At 32.4% G+C, this 14,168-nt stretch overlaps 1 protein-coding gene across 3 annotated transcripts; it reads left to right on the plus strand.

The window, feature by feature from the left end:
- The first annotated feature begins 8,979 nt into the window (after window positions 1-8,979).
- LOC112521442 (serine/arginine-rich SC35-like splicing factor SCL30A) lies at window positions 8,980-14,030 on the plus strand. Of its 3 annotated transcripts, none has more exons than XM_025130303.1 (6): window positions 8,980-9,029; window positions 10,560-10,717; window positions 11,667-11,744; window positions 12,685-12,846; window positions 13,343-13,492; window positions 13,580-14,030. In XM_025130303.1, the coding sequence occupies exons 2-6, from the start codon at window positions 10,569-10,571 to the stop codon at window positions 13,848-13,850; spliced, it is 810 nt and encodes a 269-aa protein (XP_024986071.1). In that variant the 5' UTR covers window positions 8,980-9,029; window positions 10,560-10,568; the 3' UTR covers window positions 13,851-14,030. The 3 variants fall into 3 exon arrangements, with proteins under 3 accessions (XP_024986071.1, XP_024986072.1, XP_024986070.1); XM_025130304.1 differs by having other exon boundaries at window positions 9,000-10,118; XM_025130302.1 differs by having other exon boundaries at window positions 9,000-10,717.
- Window positions 14,031-14,168: the final 138 nt, after the last annotated feature.

The following is a 14,168-nucleotide window of genomic DNA, read 5'->3' on the forward strand; positions in this document are numbered from 1 at the left end:
AATATTGATATAATTTTCAAATTTATATTTTATTCGAAAATAAAAATATTCTTTTTTTCTCAAAATCACATAAAACTATATTATATTAACAAAAAAATTAATTTAAAAATTAAGGTGTATCTAACTACATTACAAATATAACCTTTTAATATAATATAATGGGTTCATCCCTAAAAAACCAAAATATCTATTCCAATTTTAAATAAAGAGAAGAGTAAAAATTCATTTAACGTCATTTTCATTTTTCGACTTAAATATAAATTTCTGATTAATATACGTGTGAAATCACGATCTTATTAAGTGGTAAAATAGGAGGTTAACACTTAACTTAAATGGGCAGTAAAAATAGAAGGATGCCAACTGTTTGCTACTGAAAACCCCCACGTGGTCGCACCTAGTACGCGGCGGCACCGACAACACCACCGTGGCATCATTTATTGCCTCCGCCCAGGTGGCACTTTCCGTACTGCTGATATTCACCGGTTCTTTTGAAGCAACTTTTAAAAATTCTACGTCATCAGTGACTTTTCCTTCAATAAAAAATAAGGGTGTAAAATGTAAATCTCGTTTTTATTGTATTTAGTGGTTGTTTGTTTAGTTCTTAATAGTTTTATTAAGAGGTAATTTTTGAATTATTAAGATGTGAATTTTGTTTGATAAAAAAAAATCTGCATCTTAATGGTTTTTAAACCATCTTACCATTAAGAGCCATAATTTTATTGTACATAATTACCAAACAATTATATATCACTTTGTATTATATTATTAGAGTCTCTTAATTATTATGATCACTTAATCATTTTGCACCAAACCATTCAGCAATTGTCAAACAGCTCCTTAGACCTCTTGGAAGATACCTTGGTTAAAAAAATTATTTATTTATCAACTTATTTGTTATGTGTTTATATGATATTTTAATAAATAGGATATGAATAAATGTTTTGTTGTTATTCATCAATATATGTATATATATAGAGATAATTTGTTTCAAATACAATCCGTCGTATTTGTACAATCAATGCAACTCAATAAATTGAAATATTTATGAAAATGATGAGAGTTCATTTATTATGATTTTGAATATTTATGCAAGATGAATATGGTTCATTAATTATGATCAATACTTTATATTAGAAAATAATCAAAACTTATATAAAATCACATATTAATCAAATGAAATGGACGGTTGAGATTGAATTGTATTGGTTGCACAAATGTCAAGGGTTGTATAATAACCAACCTCTATATATATATACTTCCTCTGTCCTAAAATAAATATACATAAATTTATGAATGTTTTAATTATTACATTTTTTAAATAATAAATTAAAATAGTAATATAAACACTTATTTTGAGACATAGAAAATGTCTTCTCAAATTATTCAATTTTATTTTAAATTTCAATTTTAAATAAACTTTTAAATAAATAGAAAAAGGCAGTAACTTTTACTCTATTTTATTTTAAATTTTATTCATAAAAATTAATGACTTCTCAAGCTATTCAATTCCAAAAAAATCCTTGGTTCAAATATGCCATTTATTCCAAAACGTATTGAGCAAGTTGTTGCGGTTGACTTTCGAGTTTGACCGTTACTATTCCAACTTTGACTTAACTAGACATAACAAATACTTACGATAATAAATAATAAGTCCTAAGTATTTGATTTTTTTAAAGATCATCGGTTCGAGATTTAAAAGCAGGAATGAATCTATAACTTTTTTTAAATGTTGACATCATTTGACCGTAAGAAACAAATATATTAATATTTTTCATAAAATTATCATTGGTGTGTTGGTTAGTTCGTTGTTTTTTAAATGTAAGGTCATGTGTTCAAGTATTTTATTGCAATTTTTTTTTCTAGAAACATAATTAATTTGAAATTAAAAATAAAAAACTAAAAAAATGACATTAACAGATTTGACCTTAGGTCTAGAGTGAAAGAAAAACCTTATAAACCAACTTTACCAAGGAAAACTTGTATTCTTATTATAGTTTTAAAATATATACGGTAACACACAACAAATTAATACGATGACACTTTTCACGACCCTAAAACTTTTTACACTACAACGGATGAACAATACGATGGAATGGCCATCATTGCTCTACATTGGTTTTGTTCATGCTTTCAAGGTGACCGAGATTTTTCAGACTGTTTTCTAAGACCTCTGACATTAACAGAAGCAGTGAAAAAAATAGTAATAACCAAGATTTCATTTTGCTATTTTATATAAAGTTATGGTATCATATGTGAATCTTCAGTAACAACTATCAAATATATAAACTTTTAAATACTTCCTTCCAATTATATATAATATTTAAATTACCTGAAAACTTGTCTTATAAGTCATCGCTTATCCTTCCGACAAACGACATTTCTTTAAGAAAAAAAGACGAACGCGTGTATTAATATTGATGTATCAAGAGTCGTTTTCAACCATCTTTGTCAAGTACACTCATTCCATGGTTCGTACTATTCTTGGCTTTAAAATAAAATAATAAACAAGAAAATATATGTTTAAAATACTTAAAACCGTCCAGACCACGCTCAATATCTATCATTAACTTATCACACACACCGACGAATTATTGACGGGTAGATGTAACATTAAACTTCTTGTACATTGGCTTTTATGAAGTGGGTCCCCTTTTTATTTTATGAAAGAAAAAAGTTTCATCTTGTCGACGTTGTTTGACCTTCCCGTCACTAGGGTGGCCCGACTTAATTCGGGTCAGTTACGGAACTAAAAGTTTCTTTGAGCAGATACATCTTTAAGATGAATCAGAGGTCCACAAAAAATCATGGTTTGACTCAGGGAGAAAGTTGACGCGGTCTGACTTAGGGAAAAGTCAACTGTGTCGATGTGAGAATAAAATACATTTTTTTCAAATGAAATCGAACTTGATCTTTAAATTAAATATATGTTTTCTTGAAAATGAAATAAAAAGATGAATTGACATTTTGGGAATAAAATTTAGCCATAAATAATAATAATAATAAATCTTGTTTAACTTTTATTATAAATCTGGTTTCTATGTATTTAAAGCACCATTCAAAATCAGGTACGTACATCTTTCAGACGTCTTATTTTTTCCCTCTTACAGTTATCGAATAAACAGATATATATGGATCCACTCAGCTTCTAATAGGTCTGTCATTGATTTGGGTTAGACCCAATTCTAAATTAAAAACAAGTTGGATTAAATGAGACAAAGAATTATGTAACAAAAGTTTGAATAAAAATGAAACTTTAGAACAAAAGTCAAATGGAGGATTAAAAAGAATAAACAAGTCAAAAGGGCAACCAAACCCCATTCACCCACTTAGCCCCACAATCCTCATACTGGATTTGCAAAAATAAATTCTATCTTGACTTTCCACACCCCATCATCCAGCTACTTAATTTTGTCAAAGAATATTCATTTTATAAGACAGTAAATTGGTCAAACAGATCTTCGGTAAATATGGTTTATAAAGCAAATCTTTTGCTTTGCAACGAAGATAAGATACACTATCTAAAGTAAATGTCGGAGAAATTAAATCCGTAAATTTACTAAGCTAAGTCGTGTATCTACTGACTTTTTCGAGATGATTTGTTAAAAAAACAACTATTTTGATGAATTTTTAACCCGGAAATGACTGTTAGGACCAAAATTGATTCTAATTACTCTAAAAGTTTTATTAAGCAATCCGGGATAAAGATGTAAGATTCAGAGATCTGCTGAGCTAAAATGACAAAGTGTGGAAGAGCACATAGAGGCTCTCTGGGCGACCAAAGCTTCGGTACTCGGACACAGAGCTCGCGCACTCGAAAACAGAGAAAGCTCTCTCGAACACAGAGCTTGCGCACTCGGGCTTAGAGCACGAGTACTCGGATACAGAGGACAAGAAGACCAGAGTCATGCACATGCGCCTAAACACCAAGTACTCGGACATAGAGCGCATACACAAAGCCTCTTCATAGGACATGCAGAGCCTTTGGGTCTTCCACATATATAGTGCTCCTCTATATGAAGTGTTCCTCTGTATGAGCTATTCATCTGGTTGGTTCATGCTCTGAATGACTATATTCATAGTAGCCTAGTGCATGCAAACAGAATCAAGTAGGATGATGGTGGTCCTATTTTCTACAACGATTATTTCCATATTTAGAGGATTCAGTTACCTTATAATAATCGCTTATATAAGAGGTGATATAAGTATAGAATAGAAGTGACGATACACACTTTGTAACACACATATATACACAAATATCACATGAGAATCGATTAGGGTTTTTGAGAGAGTTTGTATTCAATAAAGAAAGCGGCGACCAATTTCTATCCATCTTCTTCTACAAATATCTCATTTTCAATTCCTTAACCTTGTTCTACTGTCAGATCTGGGCCAACAATGACTAGTATGATGATTTCCTTTTTTTTTACTTCCTCCATCCGAAAATATGTGCCTATATTTTTTTTATGTGTACCGATATAAAACATCCACTTTCATATTAAGTGTATATTTTCCAGTTTCACCCTTATTCTGAGATGGATAAATCGATCACTCCTCTATTATTATAAGGGTATAATTGTCATTTGATTAATTAAAAAGTATAATAATTACATATATCTAAAACTGTGTCTTTTTCATCGTAAACATTTATTTTTGGAACATTGATATAGGTTAAACAATTACATGTATTTATTTCACTATCAAGCTACAATGAGAAGTACCTACATGCAATAATAGTAGTATGATGGAACGAGTCCAGGATCTGCCATCCCATGCAGGTCTCTGTTCACTAATGTTTTCAAATGGTGAGGGACAGTCTGTCCATGTTGATTCATATGCATTTCGATTAATCATGTGGGCCTTAAATATAACAATCAGATAAATATTCAGTTGTTTTAAATAGATTCAAACTGATGTTCTATAAAAATATGTAGATTGGATTTGACTATTATTGTGGGTTGTCAAAAAAGTCAAACACACCGTGTGTGCATGGTGGCATATATGCTTTCATCATGTGAATCACAAATCACCCTTTTAATTATTTTTGTAGCAACTTTGGCTCTAAGCATGCTTCATGAACCTATAAAATACTCACCCTATGTCCTATATGCACCAAACACCCCTATTTAATTATTCTAATAAAATGCCAAATGTTTAGAGATAACTCTAACTAATGTCTTGTATATTAATGTTTTATAACAATCCCTGGAAAAAAAACCCAGTTATTACAGAATACATGTCAATTTTATCTGTATTCTCTTTGCAAGTAGAATCTGTATTGTATTCAATATCATATTTAATTAACAAATCGAATATTGGATAGGTGCTTCTAGGCTAAAAGTACATGTAAGATATGAGATTTAGAGCTGATTTATGTATATGTGCATGAATGCATGAGTAGTTTAGTACTGATCGTCTTGTAACAACTCTAGTCAAAGAAAGCGACTTGCATACCATATGGGCTTAGAAATATAACATGATAATTTGACAGTGTGTCAGGTTTATAGGTTGTTGGGACATTAATCAAGACATGTATGTGAAGGACTCGACATAATTAAGATATACACTACATGTCGTACTTAATCTTAGGTTGTCATCCACATCAAATTAGAAGTTGGTTGCACCCAATACAATGTAATCATGACAAATAATCATTATATATCGATAAACATAGTTTTCGTCCAGGAACGAAAATACCAGCTTATGAGTTGTATCATATGATATTGAGTCATCAGAGTAGGATTCCCAGCATTTGTTCCAGCATCTGAAACATCGGGCTTTTATTGCATGTGCTGCTTTCTTCATAGTGATACAAGCACTTCCATCAGCTTCATCCTGCTCAGGCATATCCGTATGTGAAACCAGATGTCAAAAAAAATAAACGATCAAGAAATTATGCAAAAAGAAAAAGAAATATTGCCTTAGCAGTTAGTATTTTTAAAAACAAGGTTATAAAAAAAAATGCTATTTCCATGCTCTTTATTGGTTGAACGAGTGTTACAACTTGGTAATTAGGACATATAGTATATCATCTAATTCAACAACTCTCAAATAATATCGACTCTTTTCAAACTATAGGAACCAGATTGCAGACGTGGATGATACAATTAGGGCAAACAGTAGGCCATGGAGACCGCATTTGACTAGATAGAGGTGTTAGGTTTGTTTATCCATCACAAACCAGATATTTTAAAACGTTTTGAAAACAGACTGTCATAAAATAATTGATTTCTCGGATAAATATTTCATATTTATTAGTAAACAAACAACTAAGCATTTTACCACTTTGTATCCTATAATATGCACTATGATTAAAAACTAAAATTAATGCTACACAATGATGTCAAGATTTTGTATGTTTAATTCAAAATATCAATCCAAACCCCCTCCCGAATTATATATAAAGTGTATAAGTCAATTTCTCATTGACGACGAGTTTTTGTGGAACCGATTCTATTTGTCATTGTTGCAATATAGGTTGTAATTTGAGATAACATGAATCTATTATTTGTCGGGCTCGATCCCAGTCAACGGAATAAGATCTACCAGTTCTACAAAGTCTGATTTTTATCCTTAACGTTTTTTTTTCATTATAACGGTTTCATCCCTGAACTTATTTAATTGGTTTTTATTCCCTACATTTGTTCAAGTGAGTGGTTTTCAAGATTCTTTCAAACGGTTAGCAATAAAAATAATCGGCAATGTGGTTTCAATGTTGAGCAACTTCATAATACATTGCGAGGTACAAAGTAAATGGTTTTATGGGAACTTATTGGCTAACAAATATAGGTCCACCCATACTTAGACGGCCCGATGGTCGGACCAAGTTAGATACGATACCATATGAGGTCTTTTCAGTCGATGCGGGGGATTGCAAACATGACGTGTAAGCTGAAATAGAGATAGTGAGATTGGGCCCAACTCAAGACCGGTAATAGGCCTGGGTTTTTTTTAAGTTAATTTTTTATTAAATATATAACAAGTTTTTCAATATTTTTACAAGATTTTCAAGTTTTTTTTGAAGTTTTCAAGTTATTTTTGAAGTTATTTTTAAGTGTAATTTCAAACATCGTAATTATAAACCCGGTCAAACCCTATGAATTTTTTTGTTAGTTAAAAAAGAGTTTACCGGAGATCCCCGGCCCTCATACCCGTTTTAGCGGGGAATCCCTGTCCCCGTTCGGGTCGAGTGAGTCGGGTTCCCCATCTGGTCGGGGCACATCACCATTCTCAGTTGAGGGAGTCTTCCCTCAAACAACCATTCTCTTTTTGTAGCAGATGTCTAAGGGGTTGTTTGGCAGTTGTTAAATGATTTGATGCATAATGATTAAATTTCTGAATAATTCAGAGGCTCTCATGACACAGTGTAAAATGAAATATAATTATTTACAATGAAATTATGGCGCTGAATGGTTAAGGGATACCCATGATACAAAATCATTCAGAGGGTTTTAGAACCATTAAGAGTCAGACATTTTTTTTTACCAAACAAGATTTACATCTTAATGATTTAGAGGCTGCATCTTATGAAACCATTAAAAAGTAAACAATCAACCCCCAAGTAATGCAAATATCTCATATCTATACTCAAATTTGAGTTGAAATATGTTGATGTTTGGTTTAATTTACGTTTTTATTATGTATTATTAACATCATAAATTATTGTAATATTAAGAATAAACCTTTATCATAAAAAATCTAAAAATTCATTATATTCACATGATGGAAATGTTTTATATAAATGTTTATATCTTAAAAAAAAAAAAGGAAAAATCTGAAAAAACAAAAAACTATCTGATTTTGATTGATTAAATCATTAAACTATTTTTTTGAATGATTAAACCGTTAAACTTTCTAAAATCAGTTCAATACATCCTTGTAACCTGTAAAACAAGTTAATGTGATAAAATTTATGAAAAGTTTAAAAAATTCTCAGCAAACTATCTGATGTTGAATGATTAAGTCTCTGATGTTGAGGAATTATAATGAAAATAACGTACTTTTTCTCTGTATAATTGATTCTTTATACTTTGTTGTCCATGCGAGAAATTGTATATATTTTTTTTGTTCAAAAAGTTTCTGATTTATTTGTTCAAAATTAAGTTCATGATTTTGTTTCTTAAAAAAAGTTCAAGAATTTATTTGGTAAAAAAATTTAGAGATTTATTTGTTAAAACATATCATAAACTTAATCATTCAAAATTAGATAGTTTATTGAAATTTTGCAGATTTTTTTTAAATTTTCATCACAATTAATATGCTTTACGGATTACTAGAAGAGTATTCGTGCAATGCATCGAGACACATTTTAATTTCAATGTTTCGTTTTGTTTTTTTATCCATGTCGATATAATACAATTTTATATGATTTTGAAAAAACGATAATGTTTCTATTTATGAATAAAATATAAATTTGAAAWWWYMWWWWAMAWTTWTAAAAAAATATCAATATTAATATCAAATTAACTATTTAAAAGTTCTTGTTTGTTTATTTTTTTAATTAAGTTTAATTTAACGTAACGAAGTAACTTAATTTAGGTTTAATAATATATTTTTATAAAAATAATAATTAAGTATTCTGTTAAAACTCAATAATTATTCTAATTATATTTTAGATTTTTTATATTTAAAATGAGATGTTTATTCTCTATTTGATTATGTTTATCCGCAGTTAGTTACACGAATTCAAACATAAAGCTTTAATAAGTTGTATTTATGCACAATTTACTATATTTATGCATCAATAAACAGTACTTTATGCATAATTTTTTTACGAGTTTTATCAAATACTTTATAATATAATATAGATAAATATGTATTTAACTGGTTTTAAAAAATTTAAGGGTATTATTATTAAAAAAATTAATCTTTAGTTTGTTCATTTGTTGGGTTTTAAAAAAATTGGAATTGACGAGCACGCGCACAACACGTGCTGATGCCAATATAAAGATCATACGAGCACACGCACGACTCGCCGTCTACAAAACTCTACCTGTGCCTGTTGCCCTAATTCCTCTTGCAAAATTTTGAAGGTACTTCTTTCCACTCTTTTTGCAATTCAATTGATATCGATCACGATTCTTGATTGTTTGAAATCTGCTGTTAATGTTTTATCTGGATCTTGCATAAAGCATACTTGTAATTCGTTTTCTGTGTTCATGTACGTATGTTAGTTTTTTTGATGTTGTGTTCAACTTTGATTTGATTAACTTAGCCGGGATTTCGCCGGTGGTTGCGTTTGGAGGCATCTGTATGACTGTATTCGACTTTTGTTGTTTAAGCCACCACGTTTCTAGAACTAGGGTTTCAACCAAAACCTCGCTGTTAAATAGAAGTTACGCGACTTCAGTCGTTTTGCGTGTGGGTGAGATTGGGCTTATAGATGCCGGCATGCTGGATAACGAAGACAGAGTGGTGGAAATTGATCTGTGGTTGATAATTCTTATTCAGCTTGCTAGTTCCGAGTTATGCAGGACTTTGATTTGAAACTTTCTGTTATAGGTTACATTGGAAGATAGCCTTATGCTTGCATCTAGTTTTATATGTTTTTCCTAGAGATATTTCAAGTTTCAACTTTTTTAGGCGCTTAATTCCAAGATTAGGGATATTATACAGGAAGTGGGTGGTGAATTACATAAAATAGACAATTTTAAAGGTTGGGTTAAACGCATTCCTATACATTGCTAAATGCACCTTGTACAAATCAACCTTGGGACTTATTTTTTACAATACCAATAAGGGGTACATATAGCATTACCCCAATGTTGATGTGTGTGACAGGAAATTAGTAGGTACTAGGTAGCGATTCATTTAGCCCGCCCTTTTAATTGTTAATGAACTATTTTACTTTTGTGTGTCTGGAACACTAGGTCTAATGACTAGAATTGCAAATCCGCAAAGGTGAAATTGGATTTTTTGATTGATTCCTATGTGCTTTTAATTGGCTACTTGGGTTTGGATATTTTAGTTCACTGGTGGGTGTAGTTTGGTTGGCATACATATTCTATGTGGCACAATTGGACGAAAAATCCATGTCTCTACCGCAGAAAATTTCTAACCAGGGTTTTGGACTGGAACTCTGTTGCTAAGCTATTGAAAATAGAAAATAGACAACTTGTGAGGTATTTCTTCTGTTTGGTTGTCAGTCTAAATTGCGGAAATACGCCTCTTTGCAAAGTACAATGGAGGGTGTGTGCAAAGACTTCCCCTTTTGCAAGGTGCCTCTGTGGATTTGTTCATTACAGTGGCCCTGTTAAACAACTGCGATTGTTGCTGAATCATTTCACAATGCTTTTTAGCTTGTGCATATGCTCTTGAGAAGGAAGAAGAGCAGAAATTGAATTTTTTAAATAACTGATTCACCTCTATGCTGTGAAGTCCTTGACAGAGACTTCTTTATCTTCGAAGGTTTTTGTACTAAATGATCACTTGGTGCAACCTGCATTTATCGTACATATTTTGTTACTTATCTCTTTGTCCTGGTTTCTATTTTTGCTGGGGGCATGCTTCTCTTTCTTAAGTCTAATACATATTATTTTATTATTCCATGTTCACCTGACCAGAGCATTAAAATGGGTGGAAGGAGCTATTCACCCTCACCACCTAGGGGTGGTTATGGGAGAAGGGGAAGAAGTCCTAGTCCAAGGGGTCGCTATGGTGGTGGTCGTGCAAGAGATCTTCCAACGAGTCTTCTAGTTCGTAATCTTCGCCATGATTGCCGGTATGTTATTACTAATTACCCACCTAATTTTCAACTTTCTTAGTTGACTTTCTTTTCTGCAGCAATGAAGTATAGAATTTTTTTTTCTTAATATATTGCCTGAGGTCCCATCCTCTTTCCCAAGTATGGAGTGGCATTACTTATTTGCAATGAATGCAATCAATGTTGTCACAGGTACATGTACTTATGAACATCAGGGAGTTTGGCTGAATTTTAACGTGCAACATGTTTCTCAACATGGATGATATTAATTTGCTTGTCCCCTAGGTGACTTGTGTTGGAGGAATATTTTCCAGTCACCTTCTGGCAGTATCTTTACCTTACTTGAACTAGTCGAAAGGCTTTGTAAATGAATGGTGCAAGATCTACATCTTCCCATTTCTTTTTGGTCGATACCCTCTTATGCATTTAATTCATTGTGTTTGTTGTACTTATGCCAGTGATTGCTCATCCCCTTCATATTTTCATGGTTTCCTAGATGTAATGTTACTTAGTTAACCATGCACTATTTATGAAATAACTACTGCCGAGACCACTTTGGTGGGTATATGTATACACAGTACATTTTAAAATGAGTGCTAGATATGAACACAGCTTTCTTTGAAGTTCATGTTTATGGTAAATTATGGCTAGTGTGCTTGATGAGGTATGCTAGCATGAGTTATGCGATCCTTTAACTTTTCAATTGCAGGTTAGTACTCTCTTTGCATTTCTTCCAAGTTCTAATGATTTTTGAAGCACCAATCATAATTTCCAATTAAACAAAGTCTCTGTATTGATTGTGATTGTATGGGTTGATCGCCAGTGACAAAACTTTAGTTTCATAGTCTTGGGCTGTCTGAGCCTGAGTGTTTCATTTTGTTGATTTTGTCAACATGAAAGAGGATTGCTATTTTATCTTGGTTCAAAATTTTTAACTAATTACATATTAATGTGTGTTATAATGCAGGCCAGAAGACCTTCGGAGGCCATTTGGACAATTTGGTCCTCTAAAGGACATTTACTTGCCAAGGGATTATTATAGCGGGTGAGCTGGTGTTATGATATGAATTTTATTGCCAATTGGTTTGAGATTACAGAAGTACATTCTATATTTTTTGAAATGGGTCGTGCCATTCACCCCTTTACTTATTTTAATTTCAAAATTTTCTTTGTCGATGGTGTTTTTAGAATAAACTTGCTTGTTTAGCCAAGTTTTCTTTCTTTTAATCTGATGCTGTGCGACAGGCGGTTGTCTAAGTATTTTCTATGTTGATATCATATTCTTTTGTGATAAACTCGCCTTTTAGTCACTTGAACATTTATCTCTCTTTCCATCCGGTGATCCCGGGTAACTTTCATCTTTTTTTAATCATACTATCTTATGACTCGAATTGGGAATTTTCAATAAAAGTTTGAGATTTTAACAGTGAAGAAGTAAAAGTTTTGAAGACATGAACCAGGTATTAGAGGTTCTGTTGATATATTGAAGTAGTAAGAGTTCTGTTCAAGATGGTGTGTATGATAGTGAAGATGGGAAGGAAAATGAGTTTGATTACATTTGGAAGATTTCAAGATTTCAAGTCTTGAAGAATTTCAAGTCATATTTATACTACTGACAATTGCAAGGTCAGCAGCCATGTGCTTGCTTTATGCCTTTATCTGCTTATGGTGGTGGCATTCCATATTACTGGAAATTGATTGTCTGTAAGTTTATCTGATAAAGGGCAGTTTGGGAACTCATAACACACCAAACTTAATTCATCTTCAACTACATTGTTGGATCCAAAATTTTTAAAATGATTATTACAGCTTACTCAAAATATGTCATCATAAAAGCTATGCAGACATTGGTTTTGAGTTCTACAAACAGCCCTGGAAGGATGTTGGTGTGTACTTACTTTCTTTTTCTTCCAAAATTCCGAGGTTAATGCAACTAGTTTATGACCTTTTACGTTTCCTAACTTTTTCTTTGTTATTATGTGCAGGGAGCCACGTGGATTTGGTTTTGTTCAGTTTGTCGATCCTGCTGATGCTGCTGAAGCAAAATACCAGATGGATGGTCAGATTCTTCTTGGCCGACAACTAACGGTGGTTTTTGCTGAGGAGAATCGAAAGAAACCATCTGATATGAGAGTTCGAGAACGGAGGTAAATTTTTTTTTTTGTTTAAAGAACCATGTTGGGTTGTATGTTATGTGGAGAGCAGCATTTCTTGAAAGAAAGAAAATGGCGTTAGAAACTTAGATATCTCCAACACATTATCCAAAATTTCTTGAGAATGGAGAATCAAAATTCAAAATCTCCAATATTATTGCACTCAATTCCAACAACTTCTCCATTTTTGAGATTACTTAATTCATTATATTATTAAAATATTCCAATATTCCATACATTTAATAAAATATTATGTCTCTCACCTAAACGTTTAATTTCAAGATTTCTTATTGGTGGAATATAATAACAAATGTTTGTCTCTCATGATAATCATTTTTGGGTATTTCTCCAAATTTGAAGATTTTTGCACTCTCTCTCCTACTTTCTCGGTTGGAGCAATTTTTGTTTTACCAAAATCTGTATTTTCTCCATTTTGAAGGATCTCTTAGAATATCTCCTTATTTATATGGTATAATTTGTCTTATTGCAGGGGTGGCAGATTTAGTGACCGTAGGCGGTCACCTCCACCTCGTTATTCTCGCTCACCACGTTACACCCGGTCTCCACCTCCTCGCTATGCTAGATCACCATCTCACAGCCGTGAATACTCTCCACCACCTAAGAGAAGGCATTACTCGAGGTAAAGCTTCTGCAAATTATTTTACAAATTCCATATATTCCATATAAAATTTTCGTTATAATTGCATGTTGTCTGTACTATTGGCAGGTCGATTTCACCTCGAGACAGAAGATATAGTCGGGAAAGATCATACTCACGTTCACCGGTGAGAGAACGTTCTCCATCTTACAGGAGTCCCAGCCGCAGTCCCAAGTCTCCACCATATAAAGGCGGGTCAAGGAGTAGAAGCCGTAGTCCTGTTAGGGAGCGACTGCCGCCAAGGGGTGAAAGCAGGAGCCGTAGCCGAAGCCGAAGCGCGGATCCTGGTGATTACTACAGAGATTTGCCACCACGGAGGGATGGTTCTCCAACTCCCTGAAGAGACATTTTAACGTAGGTTGGATGTTTTCTAATATGATTTGTACCTGATTGGATGGTTGTGATGATGTTTCTTTAATCAGTGCTTTTTGTCTTCCAAAATTACCAACAAATATTCCTTTTACCAATATTTTGGCTTTTACTTTTTTGTTTACAGCGTCAAAAAAAAGGGCATTATTCCAGCTTTGTATTTTCAAAAATTCTTCTTTATTTTCTGGAGTTCAATTATGACCAGAAAAGACATTTTAACGTAGGTTGGATGTCTTTATATAAAACATGCGACAGCTTGCAAAACTATTTAATTATAAATGCAAAAATG

The sequence above is a fragment of the Cynara cardunculus genome, assembly GCF_001531365.2.
Source record: "Cynara cardunculus var. scolymus isolate 2C chromosome LG 11, CcrdV1, whole genome shotgun sequence".
In the NCBI taxonomy this organism is placed as follows: Eukaryota; Viridiplantae; Streptophyta; class Magnoliopsida; order Asterales; family Asteraceae; genus Cynara; species Cynara cardunculus.

Bases quoted from the DNA above. Each gene is read 5' to 3' on its own strand.
- LOC112521442 (XM_025130302.1), top strand. From the start codon at position 10,500: ATGCTTCTCTTTCTTAAGTCTAATACATATTATTTTATTATTCCATGT. The intron at 11,745-12,684 runs GTGAGCTGGTGT...TATTATGTGCAG, and splicing joins CCAAGGGATTATTATAGCGG to GGAGCCACGTGGATTTGGTT. The intron at 13,493-13,579 runs GTAAAGCTTCTG...TACTATTGGCAG, and splicing joins AAGAGAAGGCATTACTCGAG to GTCGATTTCACCTCGAGACA.